Source organism: Budorcas taxicolor, chromosome 18, assembly GCF_023091745.1.
Source record: "Budorcas taxicolor isolate Tak-1 chromosome 18, Takin1.1, whole genome shotgun sequence".
In the NCBI taxonomy this organism is placed as follows: Eukaryota; Metazoa; Chordata; class Mammalia; order Artiodactyla; family Bovidae; genus Budorcas; species Budorcas taxicolor.
Genome location: NC_068927.1, coordinates 41,004,542 through 41,017,494, shown reverse-complemented (window position 1 = coordinate 41,017,494; position 12,953 = coordinate 41,004,542). Strand labels below are relative to the sequence as shown.

General features: G+C 43.8%; 1 protein-coding gene across 1 annotated transcript; it reads left to right on the top strand.

The window, feature by feature from the left end:
• The first annotated feature begins 928 nt into the window (after window positions 1-928).
• CHST4 (carbohydrate sulfotransferase 4) lies at window positions 929-2,101 on the top strand. The gene has a single exon (XM_052656546.1). It carries the CDS (start codon window positions 929-931, stop codon window positions 2,099-2,101), a length of 1,173 nt encoding a protein of 390 aa, XP_052512506.1.
• The last annotated feature ends 10,852 nt before the right edge of the window (window positions 2,102-12,953 follow it).

Genomic DNA, 12,953 nt, shown 5'->3' with positions numbered 1-12,953 from the left:
TATAGGCCCTGCCTATAAAATTCTATCCTTATATTGCTACATAGGTCAAGTTCTTTCCTTTCTCTTTTGCTCCATTAATTCCTATATTTATTCTAAACTTTTCCTCACATTCGTATTGTCTTTGGGAGAAGGTCTCTGGTCAGTTCCTCAATACTTGGCTCAATCCTTGAGTCATTATCAAACATGGCTTAGTTTCTAATCATTTCCTCTTGGGCTCAAGTTCAAAAGAACTAGGTCCTGTTCTTCTTAGCTGGTCCTGCTGTAACCTTCAGGGCCGAGACAGGAATTACTATTCATTAATATGTTCCTGGCATATAACAATGTGCTTTTTTTGGCACCTGGGAGAGATGATCCTCACTGGATCTGTTGGCACATGTGGAGGAAATGCATTGTTGTCATGAATGGAAGAGAAAGGTTTCTGGGCCACTGCCACTTAAGGTTTGGTTGAGGTCATCACACACTTCCCAGAAGGTTCAGGGGACTTCCAAGGGAAGCCTATGGGCTAGCAAAGCATGTTCTACCTCTTCAGGAAGCAAGCCATAAACTCCAAGAGTCACATCTGTGGCTGTCCAATTCCTCCTCTAAAATCTGCTTCCTAAAATCTCTAGAGCTCTAGACACAGACAGTGGTTTATGACCAGTATGAAGCCTAACTGGACAACAGATACCAAAGGTACACATACCCATACTCTCTGACTCAGCAATTCCACTTCTTGGGAGTTAGCTTACATGCTTGGATAGTGATGTGTGAACATAAAGGTCATTATCGAAAGCTCTGAAAAGCCAAAGACTGGAAACAACCCCAAAGCTCACCAATGAGGACACTGGTTAAATACTGATAAATTGTGGTACATCTGTACAATAAAATTCTATGTTGTGATAGCCTAAGATACCCCTCTGTTTGTTCTTCCCCGGTCTTCCACTTCAGCATGATACCACTCAGAATGAAGTTCCTGCTGTTCCTGGCTTCCCAGATGGCCATCTTCATTCTGTTCATCCTTGTATACTCCCACAACGACAACTCCCTGCAGGTGAAGGAGGAACCCAAGTCCCCGCACATGCATGTGCTGGTCCTGTCTTCGTGGCGCTCTGGCTCCTCTTTTGTAGGGCAGCTTTTTGGACAGCACCCAGATGTCTTCTACCTGATGGAGCCCGCCTGGCATGTGTGGATGACCTTCACACAAAGCACGGCCCAGAGGCTGCATATGGCCGTGCGGGACCTCATTCGGGCCGTCTTTCTGTGTGACATGAGCGTCTTTGATGCCTACATGAATCCTGGCCCCCGGAAACAGTCCAGCCTATTCCAGTGGGACGGCAGCCGGGCCCTGTGTTCCCCACCTGCCTGCAACCTCTTCCCGCGAGATAAGATCATACCCCAGGCCCACTGCAGGATTCTGTGCCACAAGCAGCCCTTCGAGGTGGTGGAGGAGGCCTGCCGCACCTACAGCCATGTGGTGCTCAAGGAGGTGCGCTTCTTCAACCTGCAGGTGCTCTACCCTCTGCTGAGAGACCCTTCCCTCAACCTGCACATTGTGCACCTGGTCCGGGACCCCCGCGCAGTGTTCCGGTCCCGAGAACGCACCACGAATGAACTTGAGATTGACAGCCACATTGTGATGGGGCAGTACCGGCAGAAACTCAAGAAGGAGGATCAACCTTACTACGCGATGCAAGTCATCTGCCAAAGCCAGCTGGAGATCTTCAAAGCCGTGCAGTCCTTGCCCAAAGCCCTAAGGCAGCGCTACCTGCTCGTGCGCTATGAGGACTTGGTTCGGGACCCCCTGGGCCAAACTGCCCGAATGTATGAATACGTAGGGCTGAAATTCTTGCCCCGGCTCCAGACTTGGGTACATAATATCACTCGAGGCAAGGGCATGGGTAAGCACGCCTTCCACACAAATGCCAGGAATGCGCTCAATGTCTCTCAGGCCTGGCGCTGGTCCCTGCCTTATAAAAAGGTTTTTCGACTTCAGAAAGTCTGCAGGAATACCATGAACCTACTAGGCTACCACCTTGTCACATCAGACCAAGAGCAGAAAAACCTGTCGCTGGATCTTCTGTCTACCTGGAGCCCCTATGAGCTGGTCTATCAAGAGGGTTGAGGCTCCATCTCCACCCAGCACCAGCTTCAGCCACATTAACTGAAGGCTGTTTCTGAGCTTTGACAGTATATGTCAGTGTATGCGTGAGTATGGGTTTGCCCACACATGTTCAAATCGGGAGATCTCTGTGTCTCTGCTCATTTCTAGAAAAGAGACTTGGGAACCTTATGTGAGAAGCACACACCAACCAACAAAACAGAAGTGATGCCTTTCTTCTCTTTTTGGCCTTCCTACCTGTGTATACCTCAGGGATTCTGTGGCCTGGGTCCTACATGGTACAAGCAGTATCGCTGGAGGAAATCCATAAACTCCTCTGTCCACATCTTGCCCTATGGGAAAGGAGAGAAACAGGAAAAAACAGGGAAATGGGTCTTCTGCCAAAGAGCCCACCAACACATTCAACAGGCATGTGAACTCTGAGCCCTCAGAGCTCCCAGTGGATTAAAAAACGAGAGCAGGGATCAGGGTGGGATGCTTACCTGTGAGCCTGGCCGTAACAACTGTCAACTACCACAAATACAGAAGAAAATCTCTGCACAACAGAGCAAGCTTTTAAGTTCATGGGTGGCTGGACCCAATTTGGACATCAGTTCCCCTCAGTGTTTTCCTATTTTAAGCTGTGAAATTGCCGTCTGTTAACACTAAAATTTCAAAATAAGATTCTGTTTGGAGTGTACCTCTTTATGCTTTCTAATTAGTTAGTAGTAAATGTTCATTCTTATGGGATCTTAACTAACAGTTTAATCATCTTTATAGATTTCTTTTACTGGAATATTTTACTTTTAAAATTAAAAAAAATATTTTTACTATAATATAGTTGATTTACAATGTTGTAGTAATTTCAGGTGTACAGCACAGTGATTCAGATATATATATATTCTTATATTTATAGATTCTTAATAAATACTTTTGTTATTTATCACCCACACATAGAACAAAATTGTTAAGACAGTGTTTGGTTCAGACGATGGACTAAGTCTAACTTGGTCAGTACTCATCTATACACTGCCCTCTCAAGAATTTATGGCACCCCACTACAGTACTCTTGCCTGGAGAATCCCATGGACGGAGGAGCCTGGTAGGCTGCAGTCCATGAGGTCCCTAAGAGTCGGACATGCCTGAGCGACTTCACTTTCACTTTTCACTTTCATGCACTGGAGAAGGAAAGGGCAACCCACTCCAGTGTTCTTGCCTGGAGAATCCCAGGGACAGAGGAGCCTGGTAGGAGGCCGTCTATGGGGCCGCACAGAGTTGGACACGACTGAAGCGACTTAGCAGCAGCAGCAGCAGACAACCACAGCTAAGCCCACTCTCATGTAAGATGTAAGCTGTAATAATACAGGATGCATCACTCTAGGTTCTATAGTTCTTTTAATCTCATATCTCAGCCAGAGGACCTCAGTTATAATATAATTGGTGCCATTCAGCTCTTCCTGGTCGCCTCCCCTAACAAGAAAGATTCCTTCCTTCAGTCTTTGCAGGATTCCTCACATCTAGTTGTGTATCAGAATCACTTGTTAAAGATGTGTTTTGTCATGTCCAACTTCAGATCTACTGAAGAAGCTGGGATTCTGTATGTTTATCACATGACTCTAACTCTTCCACAGCCCGTCTGACAGTGGTATCCCCTGCCCTCGGCAGCAGCACTCTTTGCCTTCTTGCTCCAAGACAGATGGGCTTCTCCAGTGCCTGCCGAGTATCTAAGCACTTACTCATGACACAGGTGCTATCCTTAGGTTGGAAGGAATAGGAAGAAGGTCCCTGTGTGTCTGAAACTCTGTGTCTGAAGTCCTGACTCTATAAACATTTCTCTTTGTTCACATCTGAGAGGTACCATCATTTCACTGTTTCTTTTGTTCCCATGCCCACTTTTGGCATGGTCCTCACTTCATGAAGCTCCCTCCACGTCAGATGGAAATTTTCCCACTCCATTTTGCTCCTGGGTTCTGCCACCCCTGAGATGCTTGAGTAGATACCTTTGCCATCTGGGTCTTTGAAGTCAATTTATGTGGGTTTTAAATGAGTGAATTTATTCTAATATCTAAACCCATGCCACTCTAGACCCTCCTCAAGAGCCTGGAATCTCTCAGGCATGTGCTTCTTGCCACTACAAACCTTTCAAAACTGTAAAAATTCCCCCAACGTTGAAAATAAGGCCACGGCAGCAGGTGATGGTGGAAACAGAGTGAAGATGGTCAGTGAGAGGAAGAGATAGTGATAGACAACCATCTCTGATTTTCCCTCTGAAATTCCAGCCTCTACCTCTGTCTTAAAGTTAGCAACTTCCTTAGGAACCATCTCTATGGAATGTCAGAGTACAGAGCAGTTTGCTTTTTCATCTCCGAAAGAGTCACCCCATCTCCAGACAAGGACAGAGTGAAATCTCAGGATCTTATTTAAAATTAGGATCTACTTTAAAATCGTTTTAAATTTCCTATATTCCAAGTCCTGATGTCAGATGAGGTCCATCTTCTTGAAGGACAGTCTTATACATGACCCTATATAGCAGAGGTTCCCAACCTCCAGGCCACAGACTGGTATATCCTATCAGATCAGCAGTAGCATTTGATTAGAAATAAAGAGCACAATAAACGTAATGCACTTGACTCATCCCAAAACCATGCACCCCCACCCCATGAAATTGTCTTCCATGAAATTGGTGCCAAAATCCCTGGTGCCAAAAAGGTTGAGGACCACTTCTATACAGGAGCCACTGGTGGCCGTTTAGATAAATAAGTTAAAATTAAAAAGAAATTCAGTTCCTCAGTCCCATTAGCCATGTTTCAAGTACTAAATAGCAACGTGTGGCTAATGGCTACTGTATTGGACACCACAGATATAGGTCATTTCCATCACTGTAAAAGTTCTATCAGATATCTCTGGTCTAAATTAATTTCTATTTGTTTGCAGTATCATATTCTTAACCTCAAACTGCAACCCCCCCAAAAAAGTTTGGAGAATATAATACTGTAATGGCATTCTTATGTAAGAATGTGTAGTATAAAAGCACACTATATTACCTCTAAAACTGACCCAGTGCTGAGCAATATTTAGAGAGCAATGCAATGTCTCCTACTGAAGTGTTCAGGAAGCTGGCACTGGAGTTCAGGGGTGCCAGCAGCAGTACAATCAATTATGGGACATGGGAAATTTGGGAAGCTGAGAACCCATGATGAGTTCAGAGGACTGTGTTCTACAGAACAGCCTTACTACTCTGGAGGCATCTGTTCCAGCCCTCCACCCCCGCCAAACAGGGAGGTATTTGTTTGCTTGCCAAGCCTATTTGAGCTGCATGGGATCCAAGAATGAGTTTGAACACAGATTAGGGTTGAATTTGATCTAAATTTCTTAGGGCTAGTAATCAGGCTTCGGAGAAGGCAATGACACCCCACTCCAGTACTCTTGCCTGGAAACTCCCATGGACGGAGGAGCCTGGTGGGCTGCATGCAGTCCATGGGGTCGCGAAGAGTCAGACACAACTGAGCGACCTCACTTTCACTTTTCACTTTCATGCACTGGAGAAGGAAATGGCAACCCACTCCAGTGTTCTTGCCTGGAGAATCCCAGGGATGGGGGAGCCTGGTGGGCTGCCGTCTATGGGGTCGCAAAGAGTCGGACACGACTGAAGCGACTTAGCAGCAGCAGCAGCAGCAATCAGGCTTGGGGAATGAGCTATTTCCTGTCTAGAGAAACATAATGGCTTGAAATGCCTAATTGCAGGAAAGCGATTGATGATTTTTATAAAAAGACATACTGGGAAAGTGCCCTAAGCCCACCACTTTGGGGAGAGAAGGGAGCCCCAAAATTTTAAATATGTGTTTGGAGGGTGAGAAAAGGTTAGCTTGGAAACAAAGTGGTGTTGACCATGTTTCTCTGTGGCTACATTTTCTATATGATGAGAGCAATTGCTAAGTTTTTAAATTACTTTTAATTAAAATTATATCCTTTTCAGCTTATGAATAGTAGTTATAGGGAGAAATAAGGTAGAATCAGATTTTTGTGCAAAAGCTGTCACTGAACAGTATATAACATCTTTCTTAAAAGAATAGCTTTTAATTGTTCTATGTAAATACAAAGCAAAACATAAGTTAATTTCTCTGAGTATGCATATTTTAATAACTCTATCGAATTACTTTCACAGACCAGCAAAGCAAAATTAAAAATAAACATATGTAAGTGACATAGGCCACCAGAATATGTCTGGTCCATGTTAGTGGGGGATCTCCAATACCCTGGCATTTCTATTGAGGGCTAGGCCCCTCTCCTGCATAAATGTTCCTGTTCATTCAGAGAAAGATTATTTTCTAAAAGCAGTACTGAGGAAAAAGTAAGGACAGATAATCAAAGCAATGATATTGGATATAGGATTAAGTTAAAGGATTTCTTCATTCATCTCATACATTTGATGGGCATGCCAAGGAATGTTCAAGGTGCTGTGGATATAGCAGCAAACCCCATAGGCAAAGCCCCTCCTTTCATGCAGCTTCTATTTCAGTCTGTTGGGGAGTGGAGGAATAAACAATAAATACATGTCAGATGGTGATAAGTACTGTGGGGAAGAATAAAGCTGGGTATGTGTTTGGGAGGTGAGGGAGAGTAATGTTTTAAAAAGGGCAATAAGCAATATCTTTGCTGAGAAAGTGTTATTTGAGCAGAGGCATTTGTGGAGATCTGGGACAAAGTGCCCCAGTAAATGCCAATGTCAATATGGACAGGATCCACCAGGGTCCAGTGAGAACCTGTTATATGCTTGGTAGTATGCTGAGTGTTGTGGAGGATAAAGAAGTACAGATGTTACAGAAAGAACAGTATGACCAAGAGGTTATTGCTCAGAAACATGTGGGCTCTAGAACTGGGCTGTCAGGGTGACTCTGCTGTTACCAGCTGGGTGACCTCAGCAAGTCTCTCAACATCTCATGTCTCAGTTTCCTTAACTGTAGGGTGGGTATAATAATAGCAGTACTGACTCCTTGGAGTTGCCAGGATAGCTAAACGAGTTGATACACAGAACCTGCTTAGAAAGCATCTGGTGCTCATTACTGCTAGCTGTGAATATGTTGGTAACAACACTGGTCTCAGCTCTTAAGGATTGTCTTCCATCATTTCTGGTAACATCCTTATTGAGGTGAAGTTTAACAGCAGATCACAAACCCTTTATTTAAGGCATTTCTAATCATGATACCATTAGGAAATTGATAATTTTCTGACTTTCTAGTTTCTCAATATCAGTAGTTCTCAACCAGAGGTGACTCTGCCTCACAAGGGACATGTGGCAACATCCAGAGACATTTCTGGTTGTCACACTTTGCAGAAGGGGCATTTCTGGCACCTAGTGGGGAAGGGCCTGGAATACTGCTAAACCTACAATGTACAGGAAAGCCCTCCCTTAACTAATACATGATTAATACGCGAAGGACAAAGAGATGAAGATTCAAATAAATTTCTCTTCCACCTTCATTCAGTCTCACTCAAATGGGACACCAGCAGGCCAAGTGTTATGACTGCAGTGATGCTATAACCTGGGCTCATTTGAGACCCACTCAAGTTATCTCAAAGGGGAAAGTGGTAGACACATTATAACAACAAGAATAGCACCACAGAAGTCGGACACGAGGAAGTGACCGCAGCCAGGCTTCCCAAGACCAGCCAGTCGTTCACAGGCTAATCTATGCCTTAACTGATCTTCACTCATGTCCACCCTAATTCAGTTAGCTGTGGCTTGAAGAGGAGAGTTTAAAGGTACAAAACAAGGTCACATAGGGCCTTAGGCGAAACGGGCAGACGAATGAAGCCAGACGCAGACTCTGTGCTAGACACATGAACTGTCTAACATGTCTGGGAAGAGAAGACACACTGACAGTTCTCAAAAAGTTCCATAGGCACCACAGAATTTAAACCACAGAATTTAAACCACAATACCTCATCACTACCACCATCACCACCCCCAACCAACAAGCCTTCTGAGATGTTTTTCCCCCTAATTGCCACCCCCACCATGAAATGTTAATACAACTAACACATGGCATGTCTGTTTTTTTATGGTGGCCCTTTGGAGGGTCCAAAACACCGTAATATTTACTCATTTTTCTGCCTCCCCTAAAACACTTTTTATACCCATGGTAATTTTGACCTTCACTGAGAATGCATGCTTTAGACCACTGTCCCAATATTTTTTAAGCTCCATTCCATGTAGCTCCTCTCTTTATTTCCTCATCATATCTTTTCATTTGTCATCTCCCCAAACTATGTTCCTTATGCTCACCAATGATAGCTGTACCTTGCTCAATAATGACTGAATATGGTTTTCAAAAATAACACATATGAGAACAATTTGTAAACTGAAAAGACCATGAAAATTTTGGTTAGCAGTAGTCACCCTGCTTATTTAACTTATATGCAGAGTACATCATGAGAAACACTGGACTGAAAGAAACACAAGCTGGAATCAAGATTGCCGGGAGAAATATCAATCACCTCAGATATGCAGATGACACCACCCTTATGGCAGAAAGTGAAGAAGAACTAAAAAGCCTCTTAATGAAAGTGAAAGTAGAGAGTGAAAAAGTTGGCTTCAAGCTCAACATTCAGAAAACAAAGATCATGGTATCCGGTCCCATCACTTCATGGGAAATAGATGGGGAAACAGTGGAAACAAGTGTCAGACTTTATTTTGGGGGGCTCCAAAATAACTGCAGATGGTGACTGAAGCCATGAAATTAAAAGACACTTACTCCTTGGAAGAAAAGTTATGACCAACCTAGATAGCATATTCAAAAGCAGAGACATTACTTTGCCGACTAAGGTCCATCTAGTCAAGGCTATGGTTTTTCCTGTGGTCATGTCTGGATGTGAGAGTCGGACTGTGAAGAAGGCTGAGCGCCAAAGAATTAATGCGTTTGAACTGTGGTGTTGGAGAAGACTCTTGAGAGTCCCTTGGACTGCAAGGAGATACAACCAGTCCATTCTGAAGGAGATCAGCCCTGGGATTTCTTTGGAAGGAATGATGCTAAAGCTGAAACTCCAGTACTTTGACCATCTCATGCTAAGAGTTGACTCATTGGAAAAGACTCTGATGCTGGGAGGAATTGGGGGCAGGAGGAGAAGGGGACGACAGAGGATGAGATGGCTGGATGGCATCACAGACTCGACGGACGTGAGTTTGAGTGAACTCCGGGAGTTGGTGATGGACAGGGAGGCCTGGCGTGCTGCGATTCATGGGGTCACAAAGAGTCGGACACGACTGAGTGACTGAACTGAACTGAACTGAGTAGTAAAATAATAATACAAGTAACTCTGGCTGTTGTCCTCCCTGCCAGCCCTAATCCTAATCATTTGGGATGGTCCAGCTTTCCTTGCCAGTTGTCACACCGACTTCTTATGGTCCTGGAAGAACAATAAGGAAGCCAGTTTACGGTCTGTTTGTTTTTTAAGTTTATAACAAGAGTTGGTAACCAATGGAACAGGCACATGAAATAGGTTCATAAAGAACGAGGAGCGTTTCAGAAAACAGTAGCTATTGCTCTACCCTATATCAATGTGAATCTAAATGGCTAACTGCAGATCATTTAAACATGCTGAATGAAAAGAAAAGTTCCTACCATTTTACATGGCAGTGAGGTGAATGACCCAACCTAAACCAAACTGTAAGACCTTAGCAGATGCAATACACACACGCCACTCGAGACGCAAATAAGCTTGAAAAAGTTGACTACACTAAATTTAACTGAGTATTCAAATGTGAGACCCTCAGAGCTTCAAATATGTTATGCATATTAAGAAGGGATTGGAGTATACAGCAGTTCTCCCAAACTTCTTTGACCAAGGAAGTTTTGTCCTGTTAACATCTGTCAGGGTAATATTTTGAGAAAGACCAGTTAGAGAAATGCTGAATTGTCTTCAGCCACCATAACTCTGGATGGCCCCAACACTCTGGCTTCAACTTGCCTCCTGCCAAGCCCAAGCAGGCAAAAGCTGAATGGAGAAAATCACAGCTTAGTTCACAAAGAATTAGAATCACCTCCATCATTTTATGGTCACTTCAACACTCACTTGCAACCTTGCAACCCTTTCCCTCCTCTCCAGAAGAACTTTTCACAACCATCTTCTGACCACATGCCTTCCCCTCCTTCCCAAGAGAAAGAAAAACCATCAGATACCGATGTCTCAACCACTCTGTACAAATAACCAAACCTCCCTTAGCATTCTGTCTTCCTTCTTATCTTGGGTTACAATATAGATGTTAGTCTATCTCCTGTTAAGACCATCATAGTTTTGTATTTCAGCCCCTTCTCACCTTTTTAAGAACTATATATTTTTTATTATTCACTGCCTCTCTTCTGAACTCAGCTTCTCTTCAACTGAATCCTTCTCTCTGGCTTTTAACTTACTCAAGTCTCTACCATCTGGGAAAAACTCTCCCCCATTCCCACATCCTTAACCAAACACTGGCCACTCTCTCAGCACATTCACAGCCAAACTTCTCTAAAGAATTATCTGCATTCATTGGCTTTATTTTCTTACCTTCTACTTCCTCCTCAACTCACTTCAATCTGGATTTTTGCTCCTTCTCTAAACAGCTCTAACAACAAAAATTAAATTCCGTGTTGCTCACTCAACCCTACGAACACTTCCCAATTTTCATTTGATTTGAACTCTCAGCAACAATTGACTTTATTAAGCATTTCATCCCCTGGAGAAGGGAAAGGCTACCTTCTCCAATATTCTAACCTGGGGAATTCCATGGGCTGTATAGTCCCTAGGGTCGCAAAGAGTCGGATGTGACTGAGGGACTTTCACTTTTACTTTGCTTGAAATCAGTCAGCTCAGTTGTTCAGTCAAGTCCAACTCTTTACAACCCCATGGACTGCAGCATGCCAGGCTTCCCTGTCCATCACCAACTCCTGGAGCTTGCTCAAACTCATGTCCATTGAGTCACTGATGCCATCCAACTATGTCATCCTCTGTCGTCCCCTTCTCCTCCTGCCTTCAATCTTTCCCAGCATCAGGGTCTTTCCCAATGAATCAGTCCTTCTCATCAGGTGGCCAAAGTATTGGAGCTACAGTTTCAGCATCACTCCTTCCAATGAATATTCAGGACTAATTTCCTTTAGGATTGACTGGTTTGATCTTCCTGAAGTCCAGGGGACTCTCAAGAGTCTTCTCCAACACCACAGTTCAAAAGCATCAATTCTTTGGTGCTCAGCTTTCAACTCTCACATCCATACATGACTACTGGAAAAACCATAGCTTTGACTAGATGGACCTTTGTTGGCAAAGTAATGTCTCTGCTTTTTAGTATGCTGTCTAGATTGGTCATAGCTTTTCTTCCGAGGAGCAAATGTCTTTTAATTTCATGGCTATACTCACCATCTGCAGTGATTTTGGAGCCCAAGAAAATAAAATCTGACACTGTTTCCATTGTTTCCCCCATCTATTTGCCATAAAGTGACAGGACCAGATGCCATGATCCTTGTTTTTTGAATGTTGAGTTTTAAGCTAGCATTTTCACTCTCCTCTTTCACTTTCATCAAGAGTCTCTTTAGCTCTTCTTCGCTTTCTGCCATAAGGATGGAGTCATCTACATATCTGAGGTTATTGATATTTCTCCCAGCAATCTTGATTCCAGCTTGTGCTTCATCCAGCCCGGCATTTCACATGATAAACTCAGCATATAAGTTAAATAACCAGGGTGACAATATACAGCCTTGACATACTCCTTTCCTGCTTTAGAACCAGTCCATTGTTCCATGTCAGGTTCTAACTGTTTTTTCTTGACCTGCATACAGATTTCTTAGGGGGCAGGTAAGGTGGTCTGGTATTCCCATCTCTTGAAGAATTTTCCACAGTTTGTTGTGATCCACACAGTCAAAGGCTTTGGCATAGTCAATAAAGCAGAAAAAGTGAAAATCAAAGTTGTTCAGTTGTGTCTGACTCTTTGCGACCCCATGGACGATACAGTCCATGAAATTTTCCAGGCCAGGATACTGGAGTGGGTAACTTTTCCCTTCTCCAGGGTATCTTCCCAACCCAGAAATCGAACCCAGGTCTCCCACATTGCAGGCAGATTCTTTAACAGTAGAGCAGAGGTAGATGTTTTTCTGGAATGCTCTTGCTTTTTCTATGATCCAATGGATGTTGGTAATTTGATCTCTGGTTTCTTTGCCTTTTCTAAACCCAGCTTGAACATCTGGAAGTTCTCAGGTCATGTACTGTTGAAGCCTAGCTTGGAAAATTTTGAGCATCATTTTGCTAGTGTGTGAGATGACTGCAATTGTGTGGTAGTTTGAACATTCTTTGGCATTGCCTTTCTTTGGGATTGGAACGAAAACTGACCTTTTCCAGTCCTGTGGTCACTGCTGAGTTTTCCAAATTTGCTAGCATATTGAGCGCAGCAGTTTCACAGCATCATCTTTTAGGATTTGAAACAGCTCAGCTGTAGTCCTATCACCTCTACTAGCTTTGTTCGTAGTGATGCTTCCTAAGGCCCCCTTGACTTCACACTCCAGGATGTCTCACTCTAGGTGAGTCCATTCTAAAGGAGATCAGCCCTGGGTGTTCTTTGGAAGGAATGATGCTAAAGCTGAAACTCCAGTACTTTGGCCACCTCATGAGAAGAGTTGACTCATTGGAAAAGACTCTGATGCTGGGAGGGATTGGGGGCAGGAGGAGAAGGGGACGACAGACGATGGGATGGCTGGATCATATCACCGACTCGATGGATGTGAGTTTGAGTGAACTCCGGGTGTTGGTGATGGACAGGGAGGCCTGGCGTGCTATGATTCATGGGGTCGCAAAGAGTCGGACACAACTGAGCAACTGAACTGAACTGAACTGAGGTGAGTGATCACACCAT

What these genes read in the sequence shown, in the direction of transcription:
- CHST4 (XM_052656546.1), top strand. Translation starts at nt 929, where the DNA reads ATGATACCACTCAGAATGAAGTTCCTGCTGTTCCTGGCTTCCCAGATG.